This window comes from Crinia signifera, chromosome 3 (genome assembly GCF_055691185.1).
Source record: "Crinia signifera chromosome 3, ASM5569118v1, whole genome shotgun sequence".
Classification (NCBI taxonomy): domain Eukaryota; kingdom Metazoa; phylum Chordata; class Amphibia; order Anura; family Myobatrachidae; genus Crinia; species Crinia signifera.
Window position 1 is genome coordinate 304,966,076 of NC_139219.1, and position 24,772 is coordinate 304,990,847.

At 46.3% G+C, this 24,772-nt stretch overlaps 1 protein-coding gene across 1 annotated transcript in view; it reads right to left on the bottom strand.

Annotated features, from left to right (window-relative positions):
* The window catches only part of NBAS (NBAS subunit of NRZ tethering complex), a 540,465-nt gene extending 534,523 nt beyond the window's left edge, over positions 1-5,942 (bottom strand). The window contains exons 1-2 of the mRNA XM_083178566.1: positions 5,808-5,942; positions 598-652 (exon numbers count right to left, since the gene is read on the bottom strand). Coding sequence (XP_083034692.1) covers positions 598-652; positions 5,808-5,912 — 160 coding nt within the window. The 5' untranslated portion in view covers positions 5,913-5,942. The remainder of the gene's footprint in view (positions 1-597; positions 653-5,807) is intronic.
* Between the last annotated feature and the right edge of the window lie 18,830 nt (positions 5,943-24,772).

Genomic DNA, 24,772 nt, shown 5'->3' on the forward strand with positions numbered 1-24,772 from the left:
TAGATCGCCCTGCTGGCCCCTTAAAAGAAGGAAAAGCAACCAGTAGATACTGATATGAGAAGCTGTTGGTTACTGCTCCTTCAGGTCAGTGGAAAAAGCCCAGATCTAGAATCTGCAGTAAGACCATCGGGAATCAGAGTAGGTCTATATTCCATGGATGCCCAAGGCAGTGCCCCACACTTCCTTCCAGTTACCCTCTTAACAGATGTACACTCATTCCCACCCCACTTGCTTTGTGCTGTGCAGCACGTTCTACTCTTGGGAATGTGGTGCCGGCCCATAATATTATAGCCCAGCGCTGCTTTCCCGGTTCCCAGTGGAGTAACTGCTGTTGGCAGCTTCCCCGGTAAGAAGCCATCATCTCATACTGTAGTGTGGGGTGGTCTAACTCTGTGTTTTAGACACCCCTATAAGGCTGGTACCTAGTCTATGCCAACAGAGAAACGTTGTGAGATTCCATTTGCATTCTTATTCCTATTGAGATAATTATCCCCATGTCCACACAGGACGGGAGTTGTAGTACAGCCAGATGTATAGTTAGTGCAGAACGTATACACAGTGCTATTATACAGTAGGGATTAATAACGTTTCATGTACCTGTGATAGCTTTAGTGAGGACAGACGATGCTCCATGTTCCCGGCTACCTCGGGGCTGCAAATAAAACAGGACAATTTACAAAGCTACAAATCTTCTACATAACACTAGAAGCAGCTATACATTTCTACCTCTGTCTTATACCAGTATAATACAGGTTATGGCGAATGGTGTTACAGACTGCATACAATATTCCCAGTGCTGTGAGCACAGCACAGGTATATTCTGGTGGTAGGGCACCCACCTTTTTGTGCAGACCAAATCCCCCTGTGGATGGCAGCCCCATTCCGACCTGCCCACGGCTGGATGGGTGGGATCATTTGGTCTACAGCAAGAGTTCGACACCATTCGGTCGACATGGGAAAAGGTCGATGTGTGTCTAGGTCGACATGGGAAAAGGTCAAAAGGTCATTAGTTCGACATGGTCTAGGACAACAGTGAAAAGGACGACATGGGGTTTTTTACAGTGTTTTGACCTGAATGTCAACACGGACACAGTTTAAAGTGCACTGCATCGCTTGCTGTGCTCGCTATGCGTCGGGCACGGTGCCATGCCCTACTGGATGAAAAAACCCATGTTGACATTGACTGTCGACCTAGACACTGTCGAACTAACGACCTGTCAAACTAACGACCTGTCAAACTAACGACCTGTCAAACTAACGACCTGTCAAACTAACGACCTGTCAAACTAACGACCTGTCAAACTAACGACCTGTCACACTAACGACCTGTCACACTAACGACCTGTCACACTAACGACCTGTCGACCTAGAACCATGTCAAACTTTTCCTATGTCGACCTAGACCCATGTCGACCTTTTTCATATGTCGACCTAATGGTGTCGACCTAATGACTGTCTACCATCATGCTGTAGACCAAATGACCGCATCCCGGCTGGATGTCTCTATGGCAGGGGGACTGGTTTCTCTGCAATAGTGCCACCATACACTTGATGATCAGCAGCACTACAGATCTGGCAGTGCTAGTCAAACTCCCCCATGGGGTTTACTTCCGCGAGATGCCCAGTTTGAAGGAGGTCTACAGACACTCTACGCATGTCTACACCCCAACCTGGCCTCATCAAGCAAAATATGACTCTGTATGCGCATGGCAATTGGATGTGCATGCCCATCTCAGGTTGAACCCTTGTACAGATAGGTCTCCAGTTATCTATCCCACCAACGGGTTCCAACAGCATTTGCAACGCCATAGTGACTTGCCCCACCTGGGTGTGATCAATGTGCTTGAGCATATGCAGCCATACAATCCTATGGATTGTATTACCATGGGAACGCTAGTCGCAGCAATCTACCTGCAATTCCATGGCCACATCTGTCGGTCTACAAACTCACCCTTTAATATTATAATGGCAGGGTGCCATACATTTATGCAGCACAGTTAATGGAAAAGGTTAATGAAAAAAAAGTAAACAGCAACAAAGTAACAACATTAATAGTGTTCATTCTAGCACCCGCTATATTTGAAAACTCATGCAGTTCCTGTTTCATGCCTGGGGTGTCGCTGTCTGCTGTGGTGTTTCTAGCAGAGGTCTGGTTTGCATATCAGTGCTGATGTACAGACCACACTGTGCTAGAAGCACTACAGCAGACAGCGACACCCCAGGCAGGGAAGAGGAACTGCATGGGTTTTCAAAGATAGCGGGTGCTAGAATGAACACTAATTAACATCAGGTCCATTGAGATACGCGGTGCCGTGCACAATGCATCTGAGCCAGAGAGCGCACCTGCTGCACTACAGATAAGTAGCCCATCCAATGTGCTAGCAGTGAATGGTCCACCTTGTACCCTTCCTAAGTATATGAACGCTTTCTAGTCATATTTAAGAGAATGATTTTGCAGTTATTTTTCTGTATTTCAATTCATCCCTTTTTAATTTAATTACTTACTTACTTTTTTTTTAATTTAATAAGCATTGTGATTTGGTTATACACTTTCTGTCTTCAATCTTAAACAATTATGTCAGACTAGGTGACACGGGCGCTCTTCACACCGGCGTAAGGGGCTGCGCCCCCTTAATTTGTGAATGTTTGTATTGTGAGAAATAGAGAGCATATGATGTGGAAGGGGGTGTGTATTGTTTTGTTTAATTAAAAAGCGGTTACAGAGTAAGATATACATTGATAGTGTGGAGGGTACAGTGACATTTGTGGGTGTGGGGGGGTGCGTGTTGTTGAGGTGTGTGTGTGTGCAATAGTATAGTAGGGTGTTTTTGAGTCAGCGGCTCCCCACTGGCGGAGGTCACGGCACAGGAAAACAGGAGGCTGGGTAGTGATAGGGGTGTGTGGGCATAAGGGGGACTAAAGAGGAGGGTGGGGGACACTGTGCAGCTTCTGCCAGTGGGTGAGGGTCCAGCGCAAGGGGTGCCGAGAATGCCGTGAATCAAGGGAGGGGGAGGGCGCAGGGGGGGGTGGCACGGGGGTCCGTGAATTGTGGGAGGGGGCATGAATCGCGGGAGGGGGGGTCGAGGGGGGCTGCGAATCGCAGGAGGGGGGGTGCAGAGGGGTTCCATAAATCACGGGAGGGGGCAGGGGTCCGCAAATCGCGTGGGGGGGCTAGAATCGCAGGAGGGGGGCGCGAATTGAGGGAGGGGGGTCACAAATTGCAGGGGGGGGTGCCGTGAATCGCGGGAGGGGGGGTCGCGGGGGTCCCGCGAACCGCGGGAGGGGGGGTCACGGGGGTCCGGGGGGGGGGGGTGCTGGCAGAGGGGGGGGGGTGCGGGAGTAATGGTGGATGGTGGCTGTGGCATAATGGTGGATGGTGGGCGTGTACTGTAGCCCTGGCTTGGCGGGGGGGAGGTGATGTCAAGGGGGTGGAACATTATACACATGTAAACGTTATACACATAAAACACTGGTCTTTTCCATAGGGGGGGCGGGTTTGTGTATGCCGCTGTGCGGGAACGTTATATACACAGGGGATGAGTGACAGATCTGGCTAAATATCTTATGTCAGATAGGAGATTTACAAAAACTGACTTTAAAGCTGTGTACACACGGGGGCGATATCAGCACATATCGCTGTCAATATGGTTGCTGAGGAACCATATTGCTAGTGATTTCATGTGCTGTGGGAGATAAATCGCCAGGAGCGCACTCCCACTGCCAGCCCTTCATGGTCGCAGGAGCATGCTCCTCCAATTATGGCTAAAAATTGCTGGTCACTGGTGTACAATACACCCTCCTCTTGGGAAAAAATGCTCTGTTCCTGGTCTTCCCTGGTAATGTATGATTGCCATCACCCGTGGTGAGCTAGGTAATGGATAAGAAAGGCGTTTAACCACAGGTGATGGCAATCATACATTACCAGGAAAGGGGCATTTTCTCCCTCATGAAGAGGGTCAGGTTAGGTAGGCAAGTATGCAATACACTGTGCACCAACGACCAGCGATTTCTAGTCAAAATGAGGTAGAGACAGAATGAGACAGAATAGCTTGCAATTTTCAACCAATATATTGCTAAAAGATTTTAAGCCAAAATTGTACCTTGTGTACACAGCTTAAAGGAGCCCATACACGCACCGATATGTGTGCTGTGCATTTTGTACTTTATTTGTGCCGTGCGATTTTGGCACTTGTAGGGTGATGCGATGTACTGTACTTTGTGGGTGTGATGCGACAAGATGCGATTTTAGCCCCATTTTTTATTTTTTTTATTTAAAGGTAATAGGTACTAATGGACATCACAACGCATCGCATGTACTCCTGTACTGATGCGATGCAATGATGCGATGCACAAAATGTACTGCCTGCATCGCATCGCATCCCAGCACGTACACTGTGCGATTATCGCACATGCGATGCGTTTTGTACTTTAAAAGTACAGACGCAAGTACAAAATGCATGCACATGTGCACTTACACAGCAGAGTACTCATAACCTATTCCGCAGTAGTGTGCAAGTAAACTGAAAAACATAAATGTGACACCAAATACCTACAGTACACACAGTGCCAGGACCCTGAGATCATGGCCGTAAACTATGAAATTGGATAACATAAGTGTCTGGCTACAGCTCTACCCCTCTTGGGGAAATATCTTTCAGTACTAATATTAGGGAACCCCAGGATTTAGCACTGAGAGGCCTGCCTTTTCCAACCGTAAAGCAGCCTCAATGATTTACCAAGCTTCGGAATGCAAAGGCAGTCATGATTGTAGCAAATTAACAATGTTATGGTAAAAGTACTGGTAGAGAGGCGTGCCGGACGGGGTCCCGTCAGTCATTTACCCGACATCGGGATCCCGACTGTTAAAAAACCGACAGACGGGTTCCCGATGGGCACCGATTCTCTCTAGTGGGGGTCCACGACCGCCATAGAGGGAGAATAGAATAGGTGGAGAGTGTAGTGAGCCACCGTGCCCGCAGTGTGGCGAGCGCAGCGAGCCCGCAATGGGCTTTGTTGCACTCACCATGCTGTCTGAGTCTGGACAGTCGGGCTAATGACTGTCGGTACCCTATACCAAACCCAGTAGAGAGATCTATCGGTCCCTTCCTTGCTCGCACAGTGCCCAGTAACTGAAAGTGATCACACTATACTTTTTCACATTGTAGGGAGAGGCTCCTGTCCCGGAATGTGATTTGGGGCAAATCCTGGTGATCTGTAAAGTCTTACTGCGACCGTCAGAAATTACAAATACAGTTTTAGGTCTAAAACCCGATAATCGATATATGGCCCTTACTACAATAATACTAATATTTTTGAGCCATCACTTGTCGGGTGGGTAGGTAACGTGGAGTGCCAGATATGCAGGGCTCACCTCCCTTACCTGCACACATGAGCGTGTTGCTCACAGTAGTAGATGTCCTTGAGTTTGGGGGGGGGGGGAGGGGGTTACACAATGGCTCCCACTACAGGGTGTCGATACCTGCCTTACTTCATACTAACCCATTACTGTTATCCAGCTGCATTACTGCTCAGCCTCTTCATAATGAGCCAACATATGGCTTTCCAGCTGGTTGGGAACTACAAGTCCCAGACAGTTAGGCCTCACCATGAAGTTTGAAGCACTCCTGTGCTGTATTAATATTAATAATAAGTAGCAGACCCATGCACTGCCACTCTGCCTGCTCCTTGTGCTCCCCCAGCAATGCTACGTGTCCTGCCCCTACAACCTGACTGTCACCGTGCCTATAAAGGGGCAGCAGAGGATCTAGTTAAGGCCCCCCCGGCCCCACACCGTGGCAGCAGCTGACCTGGACATCAGGCTCCGGGGGCCACTCGGTATTAATGAGCAGATCGTATAAAATATTCTCCTCCGTGCTCTCGCAGTCAGCAGGATCGCCCGGCGACGCCATCATTACTGCTGGCAAGTGCGCTGACGTGTACGGCGTCCGGCGAGGCACAGAATGCGCCACTTTGCGCTGATGTTTACTCATACAGCCTATGTGACAGATGCAAATAAGTGTCATCAGCTTGTGGCATGACGTGTCCCGGCTCTAATCAGTTTAGGTTGTCAGAACAGAAGTACTGGGTATTTCAGTAGGAAAACGTTATCCCATATTATTTTATTTCACATTAGTTACACGAAAAACTTGACTAATAGTCCACTAACCTAAAACTGAGTTCAAAGTAAATAACATATTATGCAGCAATGCCCATCGATGACATAAAAAGTTGTAATGTTCGCTGTTGGCATTAAATAGAGCTGTGCCTAAGAATTTAAAAACCTTGCACAGTGGCATTATTATAGCCTATAAGGGTCCACCGCCGTCCAACCGAAGCGTGGTTATTGCATTGCCTGCCCATTGCTAGAGATGGCCATCGGTGCGAATGACGATAGTGCAACCGGTCATCAATGGTAGCATACTGTGCAATGGATGACCATCGATCGTTTTACCTGTAGTCATCCATTTTCATTGACTGGGTCTTCAAAGTCTTGTGGGACAAAGCTATGCACCGCAGTGGTGTAAGTTCGTCCCAGTTACCCGGAGGCAAGGTAAATATTGGTGCCCACCCCCCCAACACGCACACCATCTTATATAAATATATGTATGCATGTATGTATGTTATGGATATTATGTTTAGAATAAAGAGTGTGTGACATCTATGGTCCTGCTAGGAGGGGGAGTCAGCAACAGAAGCGATATCAATGGCTTTCAATTAACTGATTCAAACTCACAGTGGAGGAGAGGTGCCCCCTTGGGAGCAGGAGCCCGGCGGCAGATGACTCCATTGCCTCCCAGAGTTCTGCCTCTGATGCTCCGTCTCCCAGCCTCTTGGGTGTGGAAAAAAAGAAAAAAAAATACTATTTGGTTATGCTGTGCCATCAATTGGCTCTTCCCCATCGATGGCAAAACAATTCTACATCGGCCATAAACCACTGATGATTATGGATCATCGATGGTCAGTGGCCATCCTTTTCCCTTGCACCAGCCTTTTAGTTAGGGCAGTGACAATTTTTATATCCCTACCCTAAGTTTTTGGTCGAGGCTTATTTTTTTATGTTTCATGTGCGTTTATGGGCTTTAAACATGATCTTAATGGGTTGCAGTCTCCTCACATACTGAAACTCTGCCCTCACAGGGAGAGCTGAGGACTTTGATCCCCAGGGAATGCTTTGGCCAGCCGTGGGGAGGTTGGGATGACCCCAGGCCCCAAGGAGGTGGGACGTCCACTGATCCTAATTCCTTCGGGGTTTGAGGGATGGGGTTCCTACAGGGGCAAACGCAGGATTTTCAGAAGGGGGTTTCCAGATGGGTGGAGAAAAGCACGGAGATGGACACTAATGTGACCTAGTATATGCCGGGTCTGTTAAAGTATTATAGATAGACCAATTGTATATAAATAATAATAACAATAATATATATATGTATACATATATATACATACATACACACACACACACACACACATACATACATACATACATACATACATACATACATACATACAACCATACACACACACATATATATATATATATATATATCGAGGGGGTTGGCGGCACTCTCAGCGTAGATAAGAAAACTCACAGAGGCAGCAGTTTGCTTGATCATCTGGTGTGTATTTATTTATTATTTATTTACAGTTTCTTATATAGCGCAGCAGATTCCGTTGCGCTTTTCAATAGTAGACAGTGATAGAACAAACTGGGTAACAACAGACAGACTTGGAGGTAGGAGGGTCCTGCTGCAAGCTTACAATCTTTAGGGACATAGGAGGGAAACACAAGGACAGGCACCAGTAATAGCATAGCAGTCCCACCAAGTTACAAGTCCAGAAGTGAAGCTATATAATACATAAGTGCAATAGCGTAACTATAAATACAGCGCCGCCCCCCCCCCCCCCCCCCCCAACCCCCAACCCTGCCTTACCACACTGGTGCTGCTTACCGTTGCTGTCGCCACCGATGTGTGGCCGGGACCGCAGATATACTTGTCTGCGGTCCCAGCTCTCCTCCTGGCTGGATCCTGCAGTACTAATGAGAAAATAGCTCACACAAAATGTGTGACATTTTGTGTGAGCTGTTTTTCCATTAGCACTGCAGGAGCCAGCCAGGAGAGCTGGAACCGCAGACTAGTAGATCTGCAAGTCCCGACTCCCGGCCATACACACGGCGGCGGCAACGGTATGCAGCACCAGCAGGCAGTGCAGCGCATCGATAGCCCCGCAGACCCACAGCTCCCACACCTACTCAGCGCCTCCCCGCAACTGCGGGGTCTGCGGGACTGTAGTTACGCCACTGCATAAGTGCCTCAGAAGGTTATGCATGTGGTACTTAAATATGATAGGCTTGCCTAAAGAGGTGAGTGTTCAGGGAATGCTTGAAAGTTTGGAGGCCAGTGGAGAATCTTCCTGTACGTGGAGAGGGAGAGCTGAGGACTTTGATCCCCAGCGAATGCTTTGGCCAGCCGTGGGGAGGTTGAGATGACCCCAGGCCCCAAGGAGGTGGGACGTCCACTGATCCTAATTCCTTTGGGGTTGAGGGATGGGGTTCCTACAGGGGCAAACGCAGGATTTTCAGAAGGGGGTTTCCAGATGGACACTAATGTGACCCAGTATAAGCCGGGTCAGTTAAAGTATTATAGATAGACCAATTGTATATAAATAATAATAATAACAATAATATATATATGTATACATATATATACATACATACACACACACACACACACACACACACACACACACACACATGCATACATACATACATACATACATACATACATACATATATATATATATATATATATACATACACACATACAGGGGTGTCAACAGCAGTGTAGACCCCTGGGCATAGCAATGTATTGGGGCCCCTACCGATCCTCCAGCAGTAGGGGTGGGGGAAGCTTTGATGTCCCGCGGGTGGTAGGGGGTATTATATCAACCGCTCAGCATGTAGGGCCTGGATCAGTAATTTCCACTAATTACCCCTTTACTGCACAGATGGTGGGAGATGGGGTGGGAGAAGGGGGCATTGGGCCCTGATACATAACTTCCAGGGTGGTAGAGGATGTTTAATATGCAGAGGAGGGGTGTATAGTGGAGTGGTCTTATCATTCATAATTTTCTGGTGGGAGGACAGCTTGCTTGACTGCAGATATATCCAGTTCCTGGAAATAGATTTCTTAGATTGTAATGGAATTAAAAACTAGAGAATCCCACCTATCAAATGGTATTGGGGACTAGGGGATCAGAGTTCAAGAGGCTGAGCAATCTGCCAACGAGTACATGAAACTAGAGGAGCTGGAGCAGTAACCAGCTGCTGGAAGGCTGATATCTCTGGTTTTGGGAACAGTAGAGACAAGCTACTAGTGTTCATCAAAGGGGGAGAGTCACAGCTTTTGGAATATACCCTCAGAAAAACTATAAGTCAGACTGAACCTGAAATATCTGACTGGGAAGAGCAATTAATAGGCTTGGATGGGGACCACTGCTTTGAAGTCAGATATCTCCGGTTCCCAAGGGCCGATTTTTAAAATTCTTGTACCCATGGAAAGAGGGGACCCTCAGCTTTCAGTCTAGGGACTTAGACTCCTGGGGGGGGTTTCTGGGTACTCAGAAACCCCCCTGCGTGCGCTACTGTCCTACAAGCTTTATGTGACGAGGACCTACCTACTCATTTTCAGTGGGCCTTTTGGCATTTAAGGGTTTGGGGAATAAGGAGGAAAATATGTGTACCTAGGCATTACGGTGCCAGAAAGGGAGTACATGCAATATTGTGGCGTTGAGGAAGCCAGAAGACAAAAGAATGACCCCAGTATCCCGATACAGAGAATCCCGACAAGGGCTCCATACATACCTTAACCCTCTTCCACTACCCCCCTAACCCTCCCTTGCCGCAGCCTAACCTCCCCCCCCCTTCCACACTGTATGATAGCATGTCAGCCAATGAGAGCTCCGCTCCCTACTTGTTAGCATGAACCTTGGCTTATTTGGACATTGTGCAATGCTAGGAGAGAGTGGAGCTGCTATTGCAGTCATACTGTATTCCTGGTACTAGCGCCACCACTGCCCTCCCTGGAGAAGGCAGGGACAGGAGCTGCCCCTTGTGTGCTGGTGTAGTGATCACTGGTGAGTAGGAAATGCACTCTGTCCAGGGAGCACACAGTATAGCATCATCCCTCTCAGCACCTGGCAGCGATATTGTAGAGAAACAAAGGGCTTACTATTGGGGGAGGGGCTGCCCTGGCTTTTAGCTCTCTCCGCCCTCCTAGGCGGAGCTAAAATCACTTTGCTCCGTGCACTGCAGTTACTTTGTGCCCCCTAGATGTGGCGCTAGTTGCTATTGGATCCTCAAAGTAAATTTTCAGAACAGATATCGATGGTTAACTCTCAGTGTTTTTTTGCGTTTTTACCTCTATTTTTTGTTTGTGCGCTTGTTTTCAGATGGATCTTTTGCATCAGATAATATCAGACTGGGGCATGTAGGGTTCACTGGTGAAGTGGTAAGGCCCCAAGCTGTGGGCTGTGCCCAGCCATCAGAGGAGGTGTGGCTACCCATTAAGCTGGGTACACACTAGACAATATGTTGTCTGATCCCGTGGATCGAAGCAACATATCGGGCACATCATCTGGTGTGTATTTATTTATTATTTATTTACAGTTTCTTATATAGCGCAGCAGATTCCGTTACAGCATCTTATATAGCGCAGCAGATTCCGTTACAGTTTCTTATATAGCGCAGCAGATTCCGTTACAGTTTCTTATATAGCGCAGCAGATTCCGTTGCGCTTTACAATAGTAGACAGTGATAGAACAAACTGGGTAACAACAGACAGACTTGGAGGTAGGAGGGCCCTGCTGCAAGCTTACAATCTATAGGGACACACAAGGACAGGCACCAGTAATAGCATAGCAGTCCCACCAAGTTACAAGTCCAGAAGTGAAGCTATATAATACATAAGTGCAGTAGCGTAACTATAAAAACAGCGCTGTCCCTCCCCCCCCCCCCAACCCCCAACCCTGCCTTACCACACTGGTGCTGCTTACCATTGCTGTCGCCACCGATGTGTGGCCGGGACCGCAGATATACTTGTCTGCGGTCCCAGCTCTCCTCCTGGCTGGATTCTGCAGTACTAATGAGAAAATAGCTCACACAAAATGTGTGACATTTTGTGTGAGCTGTTTTTCCATTAGCACTGCAGGAGCCAGCCAGGAGAGCTGGAACCGCAGACTAGTAGATCTGCAAGTCCCGACTCCCGGCCATACACACGGCGGCGGCGGCAACGGTATGCAGCACCAGCAGGCAGTGCAGCGCATTGATAGCCCTGCAGACCTACAGCTCCCACACCTACTCAGCGCCTCCCCGCAACTGCGGGGTCTGTGGGACTGTAGTTACGCCACTGCATAAGTGCCTCAGAGGGTTATGCATGTGATACTTAAATATGATAGGCTTGCCTGAAGAGGTGAGTGTTCAGGGGATGCTTGAAAGTTTGGAGGCCAGTGGAGAATCTTACTGTACGTGGAAGGGCATTCCATAGGATGGGAGCAGCCCAATGAAAGTCCTGTAATAGTGGATGGGCGCTAGTGATCCGTTACGATGAGAGACGCAGATCTTGTGCAGAGCGGAGTGGTTGAGATGGGAGATATTTTGTGATAAGTAGAGAGATATATGCTGGTGCAGCATGGTTAATAGCTTTATATGCCAGTAGAAGTGTTTTATATTGAATACGGTAAAATACAAGCAACCAATAGAGGGACTGGCAGAGTGCTTCAGGAGACGATGAGACAATGACCACTGGATTGCAGTGGGGAGAGTCTGTTCTTGGGAAGACCAGTTAGGAGACTTTTGCAATAATCAATGCGGGATATAATGAGTGCATGGATAAGAGATTTAGTAGTGTCTTGTGTGAGATAGGGTCATATTAAGGATATGGTTTATAGATGCATGTAACATGATTTAGAGACAGATTGATTGTGGGGAACAAAGAACAGTTCAGAGTCGAGGATGACCCCTAGGCAACGAGCTTGTGGGGTAGGGTAGATTGTCGAGTTGTCAACAGCGATGGAGATATCAGGATGGTAACTGTTCTTGCTTGGTGGGAATATAAGTTATTCCATTTTGGAAATATTGAGTTTGAGGTGGCGAGAAGACATCCAGGATGAGATGGCAGAGAGGCATTCAGAGACTCGGCCCACCACTGGTGACAACTCTGGGGTTGATAGATAGATTTGTAGCCATGATTTGCAAGCTCCCACTGGCTGCTAGCCTAGAGATGTCGCTAGAGAATGCATGCTGCAGAATGCTAAAAAAATACACCTATCCATAGAATTACTACCAAAAAAGTAGTGTAGTCCCTCGACAGAAGCATGGCTTGCTGCAATGGGCATGGCCTTGCTGGAAAAGACTACATTATACTGACAAAATAGTGCCCCTTACACCATATTATACCATAAACAGTAATGCCCATTGCACCATGTTATGCCCCACACAGTATTTCCCCTTTCACCTTATTAATGCACTGACACCATATTATGCCCCACACAATAATTCCCCTGGCACTAAATTATGCCCCACACTAATATCCCCCTGGTTTCATGATGCCACTGCACTTCTGGAAACCGCTGTTCGTGGTAGCCTTCTTTAGCTTCTCATAAATGTCCCACCTAAAATGGCTTCTGCCTCCTGTAGGACTCTGGAGAGTAAATGTTGATAAAAATGGGTGCAGATTGTGGAGTGTGGGCCAGGGACACTGCAAACACTGCACCCATTGTAGATATGCCAGTGCCTACAGAGGGGGGTGGACCCGCCAGGCAGGGCCGGTGCAAGTCACCGGAGCGCCCCAGGTGGGGAGGGGGGGTTTGCCCCGGTGCTCACCGGCTCCACGGGTGGGGGGCGGGGTGTGAAGAGACCGGCGCCGGTTAGCTCCATGGCTGCGGCAGCATGGGGGATGGGTGAAGCGACCAGCGTCTATTAGCTCCACGGCGGTGGGGGAGGGTGGGTTTGCCGGAGATGCGCTTGGGAGGAGAGATAGCGCTCACTCCGCGGGGGGTGCGGGCGGCGGCAGGAAATTAGCTGTAGCAGCATCTCACTCCTTGGGGGGAAGGAAGAGAGGGAGCAGCGTCTCGCCCCCGGGGGGAGGGGGGTGTTTGAGATGCGGCAATGGGCGCATAGTCGCTCCACGTGGGGTGTGGGGCTGGGGCTGGGGAGAGAGAAGGATCCGCTCACCTGATCCGGGGGGAGGGGGCTGCTAGTGGCTGCCCTCCAGTGGCCGGCGCCCTAGGCAACTGCCTAGTTCTGCCTAGTGGTGGCACCGGCCCTGCTGCCAGGTAGTGGGCACACCAGAGATTTCCACTATACACCTATGGGCCAGTCCTAACCTGGCACCAGGGATAGTGCTGGTGCAAGTATGCAACAATATAAGGTCACCAATGGGCGAGCCGACGACAAAGATGCATGTGATATACGGCAAATACACAGACACAGGGCTATTTCACACGCTCCGGCCAAGAAACCGTACCGCTCAAGGAAGTTTAGAATGGTGGGGATGGCCACAGCCTGGCAACCGTCCCTTCCAGTGGTGGGATCCGGCTGCAACCGGGTGGCTGGGCCGTGGCCGTCCCGTGTGAATGGACATAATCGTGTCCATTATTCACTACTGTGTGTGGTACAGCATTTGGCCGTGCGGGGTTTCGCCACCTGGCAGGAGCCGAAGTGTGTGAAACGGCCCTTATTGTTCATAAAATGTAGCCACGCTCATCGTTGCCACGCTCATCGTTGGCGAGCTCATCGTTGCCGCGACATGGCCGCTCGTGCCTTTCTATGAGCCGCGTGTGCACATACATGCCTATGGGAGTGCGCCAGTCACTGCATATGACGCACATGGCGATTCGCAGAGCCACCCTGAGCGTGGCTACATCTGTAACTGAAACACTGTGTGCGACCCTGTTAATGCACCAAAACCACTGCACCACTCTGCCCTCTACCTAACTACTTACCCCAGAGTTATCACGATAGTTAAACTTCTACAGTATCTTAAACAGAAACTGAGAACAAAAAAGGAACTATGGGCCTGATTCTGTAAGGATCGTATATGATAAGCTGCTCGCAGCAACTTATCATATGCCATCCTTAGCAATGCAAATGCAGGAGGAGGTGCATTCCACCCCCTGCCTATTAATGGTATTAATCTGTGATGCGATCGTAGATTAAGAGGTATATCGCAACTAAGGCTGCCTGTGGCAGGGTGGCTTGCGAAGCCAAGGATACTGCGCTCCTTGGCTTGGCCACTGCCAGGAAACAGCCCCCATTTTTATAAACGCCAGCCACCTCACCCCCCTGAGAACATCTCTGGCTCCCGCAAAACTGCGCTGCGGATTGCATTTGTTATCTGTAGTGAATCAGGCCCTATAATACATAATCTAAGAAGAGCATTTTAACAATGAAACCCCAACATTGCCCACAGCCCTGTAATAACTTCTGTAGCTCATCATAATCAACTAAATAAGTTGTCTCTGTTTCAGCATAGACCCAGGAATAAAACCCCGTTCATAAGGCATTTTAACTGGAAGGTAGCAAAACTAATTATTTTGTAACCAATCAATTCAGAGAATCGAACACAAATTCTTTTTTCCAGACCCATCTTTTTATCTGTTCTCATTGTTATAATTTTTAACGTCCCCAAGGACCGAGCCAGAAATACTTACTGTCATTGATCGTATAAAACCTGATAACGCCCTTGGGCCAGGTGTACTTTGGAAGTGTTACTAAAGTTTATTTTAAGCAAACTGTTAAATTAACAACTATACCGCTATGTAACAGTTACATTTCTTCCACTCTATTAACAAAAGAAATGCTAGAAGCTAGAACTGCAATAACACTGAACCAGGTAAAGAAACTCATTTAAGTGCCAATTCCCAGCCAATAGCCTTGCAATCACCACAGGACTCTGGAGAGCTGCAGAAGTGTGTCTACTGCAGTAGCTGCAGGCATACTGAACAATAGCACTCCCTTTCTGCATGGCCATCCGCTTGTATAACAGTTGTGACAATCTCTATGTAAGGTTTCTTGCGTGTCCCCCTAAAAGATTTAAGATTTAATTATGAAATATTCATGCAATCGCTTCCTGTATTAAATTGAAATCTGTCCCCAATTTACTAAATCCTTATCAATCATGTACCTGCAACACAAACCCACGGTACTGAAATACCAGGCACATATATACTATATCCATCAAACCAAGGTCCCAGCTATACTAATCGTCTCTGTTGCTGAGAAAACCTATTACCGTATCTCATAAACTGATTATATGTGACACTAACCTTGTAGGAATATGACCTTTTGTACCCCAACCTATACGCTACTTCTCATTTATACACCAGCTCTTCAGCACCATCAGTTTATTAGGATTTATTTCTTAAGATTGTAAAACAGGGCCTTATTCTAGTTCACTCTTTCTGACAAAATTCTTCTTAGATGGACAAATCCATGTGCACTGCAGGTGGGGCAGATGTTACTTGTGCAGAGAGATTTAGCTTTGGGTGAGTTATTTTGTTTCTGTTCAGGGAAAATACTGGCTGCTTTATTTTTACACTGCAATATAGATCTCACTTTGAAGAAACCCCGCACCCAAATCTAATTCTCTCTACACATGAAATTTGGCTCTAAGAGTGAACTAGAATAAGGCCCATTACCACTTGCACAAGCATTTTCAGTAATAATATTCCTAGAAATGACGTCTGATTCAAGTGATTAGAGCATGGGTCCTTAAACTGCGGCCCTCCAGATGTTGTGAAACTGCAAATCCCAGCATCCTAGCCACAGTTTTGCTATAAGGGAGTGTTAAAACTGTGGCAAGGCATGCTGGGATTTGTAGTTTCACAACATCTGGAGGGCCGCAGTTTGAGGACCCATGGATTAGAGATAATGGGGGAAATGTACTAAGATGGGAGTTTTATTACACATGAGATGCTGCTATTGCCAACCAATCAGAATCTATTTCTTATTTATTTAGCAGCTTCTAGAAAATAATAGATATTATCTGATTGGTTGCCTATAGCAACATCCCATCTGAAATATAATTCCCATCTTTGTAAATTCCCCCCAATAACTTCACTTTGGGAATACCTATTCTATGGTCTCAGCATAAAGGGCCTTATTCTGGTTCACTCCTTCTGGCAAATTCCTTCTTATATGGACAGAACCAGGTGCACTGGGGATACGGTCACTGGGTCACCAGCACGTTGTTAGGCAGTAATTAGGTATATAGGTGTAACATGCATTTAGGTTGACATGTGTCTAGGTCGACATGCAGGAAGGTCTAGGTCATGGGTTAGGTCGACAGGGTCATTAGGTCGACAGTGAATAGGTCAACGTGGGGTTTTCCACTGGTTTTTGAGCTGACATGTGCCGACAGACAGTATTTCATGCCCTAGAAGAAAAGAGAAAGTACTCTCTTTTTTTGGGGGGGGGGCACGCTTTTTATTAAAACTTAACGTTTATTAATTTATTATAAAAAGATTTTAAATGACATAACAGGACGAACACACATTAAACATACAAAATAATGAGAGCTCTATTAGTGAGAGTTCTGTACTAATTGTGGATTGGTCAATATTGGTAGGCTTACCAATCTAGAGGAATTCTGATTGGGAGCTGCCAATCACACAAAAAAGAGGGGGGAGAGAGGTCCCACAATATATGGAGTGGACCGCGAATATTTTTATTAATTTAATTTTACACCAAATATAAGTGTTTAATAAGGCCTTTATTCTCTTACTATTATTTTTTGAAGAGGTAAAAAAAGGAATCTCTTCTACTTGAGTGGGATTACACAATGGGATTTATATGAGAGAGTGCTCTCTATGTAGCTAGAAGTTGGTACACAGAGAAAAAGAAAAAAAGGAGAAGGAGAGAAAGAGAGAAAAAGAAAGAGAAAGAAAAGGAAAGAGAGAGAGATAAAGTTAGTAAGTGTTAGTACATCCCTGCAGTTTGTTTGTTAACACGGTGACTGCTGCTGATTGCTCTTTCCGGACTGGCTCTACCAATCCTTGCAATTGAGTGGGTCTATCGGTGTGACAGTTGCAGATTTGGGTGTGAAACAGTTGAGGTATTCAGTCGCTCAATGTTAGAGTGGGTGACCCCCTGGTTGGCTGGTGCCCTTGCAGGGAAGTCTATCCACAATCAAGGGGGATTCAACCTGAATGTGTTTATAGGTAAAGAGCAGATATGTTGCACTATTGGATGTCTGTACACGCTGCTTTCTCCCACATGCTTTTCAGTATTGGTGGGCGATGAGCGGTGTACTACACCTTTAAGTGCAACTGAAAGATATACACAGAAATAAAATAAAAAAATAGAAAAAAGAAGGAGCAGTAGACAAGAAAGAATTTTATACAGTGAATAATATGTCAAAAAACAATAGAGATTCTTTCAGTAATCAAAATAATCTTGTAGAGTTACAAGAAGTATGCACCAAACATTCCTACTACATGAATTCATACAATTACTGCCAACAAATATATTTCTAGTAATTGAAGGTTGTCTCTCTCTAAACAATTGTATCAGTTTGTTGTTGGGTCTATAGTAAAGAAATGTTTTACAGCACTTTGATACATTATATGACTCAGCAGAGAAAAAGGGTTGATGTTCACAAAATATTTGTTTTTTTGAATCAGCCCCTAAAAAGGGGTCTTACCACTACCCAAGTTGCTGCTGTGTTTCAGCCAGGGAGATGTTTGTCGGCTGAAATGAAAAAGATTCCCGGATCCCTTCTCTTGAGGCCCAAGAACGGTTGTGAGGAGTCTGGTACCTCCTCAATGACCGGTGGTGTAAAATAGATGTGGGAAAGTTTTAATAAAAAGTGTGCCCCCCCCAAAAAGAGAGTACTTTCTCTTTTCTTCTTCTGCATCATATATTACTCTCAGGGGAGCACCTCCACAATATTTATTAGTGCAGAGGCACCTGATATACTCAAATCGTGGATCATCACACATCTATACTTGATACCATATCGAAAACTACATGTGGTACTAGTGCACAGGTTATTTGTCCCAGTATCCCCTTCCCCATGTTTAAAAAGTATTTCCTGCCCTACCAGGGTGTGGTGGGAGAATAAAATAGTGTGCCGAGCGCAGGCACATGGCAAGCACAGCAAGCCATGCGAGGGGACACGGTGCACTGGAAACTGTGTCCATGTCGACTGTGTCAACATTCGGGTCAAAAACCTGTGAAAAACCCTGTCAACCTTTTGACTGTCAATCTAACCCATGTCGACCTAATGACCCTGTTGACCTCATGACCCTGTCAACCGAACACATGTTGACCTAGACTCATGTTGACCTTCCTGAATGTCGACCTAGACACATGTCAACCTAAATGCATGTCAGCCTAATGGTGTCGACTGAATGACTGTCTAACAACTTGCTGGTGACCGACTGATCCACTCCCATGCACTGGCAGCTAGGAACTGATTGGCTGGCTATTTATCACTCTCCATTTTATCACTTTTGAAGCTTAGAGAATCTGGCCCGAAGTCTTTCATGCGTAAAAAGGCGCTTGGTGCAAACAGAGTCGCCGTCGCACCGAGAAGTGATGTTTGGCGCAACTGCAGCAACAGTGTACGAGGAGGACACAACAGTAATTGGATAAATAACAAATGTTAAACTATCAGTGACATATGTAACAAGAGAGAACGCGTAACAGTCTCTTGCTAATGAAAGCGTAGAGCCAAAGCCAAAAGTCCTCTCTCCACGGAATAAATAGCCGCACTGTAAACTAATCAGCCATCGCTACATAATGTAAATGAGGTTGTGCTGTAGTAATATGGGCAGAAATGAAATATTTATGAGGCATATATTTAACTACACAGCAGTGAGACCATAAACACAACAGAGTGTTCTCCTAAATTATAATCAATGGATGGAAACGAAAAAACTACGCTGGCAGAAAGAATGCGTTCTACCCTAAGCCAATCTGAGTTACACAATGATAAATGTTCTCTATATAATTTATTTTGTGTCAGGGAATGTATTTCCAGGCGTGATACATTTCTTCCCTAATACCGTCTATTCATCACAGCAGTACTTTTTCTATTGTTGCTTATTTAAGGGATTTGTCCGCTCTTCATAAATGGGCCCCTGGCACTTTATAATCATCAGTGCAATAAAATAATGTAGGATAATAAAACCATTTTTCCGCGCTCCCCTGCAGGCTGACGCTCCCTTGATACGGCTTAATGCTATTAAAGATTTTATTTTATTTATTGGTCTTTTTGCCCGAAACCTTTGGGTTAGCAGGAAAGAGGAGAACATCTCCTTATACAAATTATAGGTGTATGTAATGATCGGATCTAGAACTGGTCGCAGGATAACAAGTGCACTGGGGGCCCCAAAAATTAACGGAGCCCTAAATATGTTACCATGGTTTATTTTACAGTCATTTCTATGTGATCTGGGTTTTATCACTTAAAACAGGCCTGGCCATCCAGTGGCTCTCCAGCAGTTGTGAAACACATGCGGGTCCGGCTCTACCATTAGAAAGGTTTAGGCCAGTGATTTTCAACCTTTTTACCTTGCGGCACACTAAATAAGATTTTAAAATGGCCAAGACACACCATCAGATCCCCACAGGGAAAAACACATGGGCCCCCACAAAAAAAAAAAAAAAAAATAACAATTAGCCCCATATAAAAAAACAATCACACTGGACCCCACAGGTAACAAAAATAAAATACATTGGCCCTTTACATGAAAAGAAGAGACCAGTAAATAACAGTTGAACTGGTGATGGCTGTAAACTGGTTTGGGCATCTCTAGATCTGGGGGCACACTTGAGAACAGCTCAAGGCACACTAGTGTGTCACGGTACAGTGGTTGAAAAACACTGGTTTAGGCAGCTGCCTAGGGTGCCAGGATCTGGGAGGTATGCCACCGAGTCTGTCTTTCACAAAATGAAGAATGAGGAAGACATACTTATTGTATTTAGTGTAGGTATTGGCCGCGGAACTCTAAAGATGCCTCCTCCACACTTTCACTTGGTGGCAGTGTGGGGTTGGGAAGGGGTGGCTGTATTTTGCAGTTTTGCTCAGAAGCCAGAACGCATACCTGCAATTGTTTGTAAGAACTTACAGGGAGCTGAGCAAGTACATGGAAGCACATTTTAGTGCATCCAATCACCATAAGATCACATACCTCCCAACTTTCAAGTTACCTAAGGCGGGACCCAGCTGATGCTCGCCGCAGGTGCGCCTGAATTTTCAGGGGGAACGTGGCCTAATTTCGGGGGCGTGGCCTATACTCGCTGCTCTCCCGCGAGGCCATGCCCCCATTTTGACACTATGGGGGCATGACCCAAAGGCTCTGTGAGCCTCTAGCCATGCCCCCAGCCCCCTGGCTGCGGGAATAGACGCTGCGCACAGCGTTTATTCCCCGCTGCTTAGCAGCCGACAGGGGGGACTCCCAACAGCCCCCCCCCTCACCGCGGGACACTGCCGGCTGCGGGAGGGACAGTGGGACAGGCCCTGATAATCGGGACTGTCCCGCTAAAATCGGGACTGTTGGGAGGTATGAGATCACTGAGTAAACTGCATGTCCAACGCTTCACTCCATTCCACATATTGTATTCAAATGAAAACAGATGCAGATATCTTCTAGAGAATGCATTAGAATAGACTGGACTACGCTTAAAGTTAGAAGGGATGAATGACGAATTGCAGGTAAACGTGCACATTGCTGTGTTAGTCTCCACACAGCGTAATGCTTGGAGAACACATATGTTACACCTGCGTTTGATCAGATGGAGGAGGCAATGGAATAAATGTAATCACTGTTACCTCCGAGTCTACTGATTATCCAATAAAATTTGTGTACAGTTCTGGGCACCACACCTTAAAAAGGACATCAGTGAATTGGAACAGGTTCAGAGAAGGGCGACTAAGCTAGTAAAAGGTCTCAAATCAAAAGAAGATAGGTTTACCATTTTTCACTGGAAAAATGCAGGTTGAGAGGTGATATGATTAGTATGTTCAAAAACAGGATTGGGAATCATATGGAACTTGGACATGATTTGTTCACTAACAGGCCTATACTAAGGACACGCGGGCATGTACTGAGGCTCGAGGAAAATAAAATCCATACTGATTTAAGAAGAGGATTCTTTACCATTAGAGCAGTCAAATTCTGGAACTCATTGCCGGTGGGGGTGGTTACAGTAACTACTGTTAATGAATTTAAATCAAAACTGGATACATTTTTGGACAAAAAGGGAATCCTATAGATATAGAAAAAGAAAACCCTCTAGATATGACTTACTCAACTTAGTAGTTACAAGTTATATAGGTTGAACTCGATGTACTAATGTCTTTTTTTCAGCCTTAATTTCTATGCTACTATGTATTTAATCTCTAATGGTTACCAAACCTCTGTGACAGCTGGATGCACCTCCTCTGCAGATTGGCCACACCCCTAAATTGGGCCCCTATAACTCTACTCCCTAGCATACTTGCCTAGCCTTCCGGAGTGGCCGTGAGTCTCCCTGAAAAGCAGTCCCCCTCGCATCACCCCGGAAGGAGCCTCCCTCATACCCCCAGCCTCCCTCGCATCTTCCTACCCTGACTGTAAAATCTTGCAATTACCAGGTGTGCATGGAAGAGCTAAAATTGCGCAATTTGCATAATTTTAGCCCCGCCCCTTCTGCATACACTCGCAAATCGCTGGATTTTTTTTGCAATGGGGCAGGGTTTGATGATGTAGGGCCCGTCCCTGCCCCCCTAGGTTGCATGAAGGGGGGGGGGGGGGTTAGGGTTAGGCTGTCGGGCGGGGGTTAGGCGGTGTGAAGGGGGGGTTAGGATTAGGCTGCATTAAAGGGAGGTTAGGGTTAGGCTGCGAGACAAGGGGGTCATGTTTTGGGAAGTGGTGGTGTGCGCTGGGGTGTTAGGGTTAGGCATAGGCTGCTGCAGGGAAGGGGTAGGGGTAGGGAAAGAGGGTTAGGTTACTACTAGGATTCTCCGTGTCAGGATGCTGGAGTTGGTCTTTTGACAACCAGCATCCCTGCCGCTGGTATAAAGCATGTATCCCATTGTAGAATACGGAATGGACAGCGTTCTTCTGAGGAAGCCACTGAGAAGGGAGGCGGAGAAACGTGTAATTGAGTGTATCTCTGTACCTCCTGCTGAGCCACACATCTGCATTACAGGAGATAACCAGCAACTGGAAGTGGTATGCAATAAAATACTCAGCAGGTGATAATATTATCATACGGTCTGTTTGCTCCCTATGAGAACCACTTGGAGCCTGTCCATATGCTCAGGATTGTGCCATTTAAAGCCTCCTAGTAATAGAGATGTAATTAACATCAAGCCTCAAAAGCCTCACTATAGTCAGCTAAAAGTGATCCAGTAAAATGGGACTGATCCAGCATTCATTAGTCTAGCAATCTCCCTCATGTCACCTAGCCAACATTACACTGTTACATCATAGTTACCTCCCCTCCTGCATTCTGCAGGAGACTCCCTGAAATAGCAGCAATCTCCCTCTCTCCCTCATTAGTCTAGCAATCTCCCTCATGTCACCTAGCCCACATAACACTGTTACATCACAGTTACCTCCCCTCCTGCATTCTGCAGGAGACTCTCTGAAATAGCAGCAATCTCCCTCTCTCCCTCATTAGTCTAGCAATCTCCCTCATGTCACCTAGCCCACATTACACTGTTACATCATAGTTACCTCCCCTCCTGCATTCTGCAGGAGACTCCCTGAAATAGCAGCAATCTCCCTCTCTCCCTCATTAGTCTAGCAATCTCCCTCATGTCACCTAGCACACATAACACTGTTACATCATAGTTACCTCACCTCCTGCATTCTGCAGGAGACTCCCTGAAATAGCAGCAATCTCCCTCTCTCCCTCATTAGTCTAACAATCTCCCTCATGTCACCTAGCCCACATTACACTGTTACATCATAGTTACCTCCTCTCCTGCATTCTGCAAGAGACTCCCTGAAATAGCAGCAATCTCCCTCTCTCCCTCATTAGTCGTCTAGCAATCTACCTCATGTCACCTAGCCCACATAACACTGTTACATCATAGTTACCTCCCCTCCTGCATTCTACAGGAGACTCCCTGAAATAGTAGAAATCTCCCTCTCTCCCTCATTAGTCTAGCAATCTCCCTCATGTCACCTAGCCCACATTACACTGTTACATTTTTGGGAAAAAAAGGAATGAGAGATAGATACATTTACATTGAATCATCAGCACCATTTCCGAGCATGTTTTTCTTATGAGACCGCGTCCCCTCGCGGGGCTCGCTGCGCTCACCACGCTTCGGGCACGGTGGCTCGCTGCACTCGCCACACTATATAAAATCAACTCCATGTGTAGTTGGATAGTAGGGGTATGAAAAAATGGGGTGCATTTAACATGGGAGTCCAGATAATACATAAGTTTTGGGCTCTGTGCAAAATTCTACTACTGACTATAATCTCCCTGAAACTAGTTTTCAAAAGTAGGCAAGTATGGACTGATATACTGAAGGAAACTGCATTCTAAAATTCTATTAGTGAATACATATATATTTTGAAACATTATATTTCTTTTCTGTATGTACGTTGTATGTGATTATGCTTTTTTATATATAGTTTGATATATTATATATAATGTTTTGAAAGCTAATGATGAAATAAATAAATGATATCATGTTTAATGATTCGACTTATCTAATTTCTATAAAAAAAAGACCTTAATTGGCCTGATTTTTTTATTTTCTTTCTACTGCAGATGAGTTGACCAAGTAACTTGGGCCTCCGGAGTAACAAACATTGGTTTTCATCAGCTCCTGCTAGAAAGTTCAATAATTGGGTTGTTGGGTCTAATAATACGGGCTACATCTGTAATGCTGTGTATTATTTATTACTCTTTACACTTTCCACATCCCATATTGTGATAAATTAACATGAATATTTCAGCATCTAAGCCAATCCTACATCATATTAAGGGAATGTTTGTTCTCACAGTGGAAAGCAGTCTAGTATCAGGACATGTATTATGAAATAAATGTAATTATAGTGGAAAACGGAACAACATGTAGAGCAAAAGCCGTCCCATTTATCACACCCGCGGTGCAGCGGGCAGCGGGCAAGGCCTACTGTATGTTAATCATGATACATGATAGTTGATAAGAACAATTCTCTGCTGAAGCATGTTTTTCCACTGTGGCTTAGGGCATGGCTAATTACATGGATAATATCCTGTGTGTTTTGATTTTATGTCTGTCTTGCTTTACTGAAACTGTTATGCCAAATAAATTCCCATATTGCGTGAAAAGTTACCAGGCACAATGATTAATAGCTCACATGGGCCCTTATTCTGATCGGTGCGGCTGGATCCGAATATGCGGCCAGGACCGTGCGTGCGAAACCCCGCCTTCCATACGGATCGCCAACTCCGTCCGTATGCGGTAAGAAGCTGTCCGAACGGACCGCACGTGTATTTTTCACGGAATACGCCTCCTCCATCTCAGGGAACCTCCCCCATCATTCGATGGTCGCAGACCATCGAATGCAGGACCGAGTGCTCCACCAGCTCCCGCAACCTCAGACCACACAGACATTTTTCCGTGCAAAAGCAGGGATCTGGGCGGGCAGCTGACATCCGGCGATGTCATATGTCCGCCCCCTACACGTGCGTCACGGCCGCATTACCATACGTACGCCCAGCGTTTTCATGGGAACGCCCATGAAACGCGGGGCGTATGCATATGGTAATGAGCCCAAATAG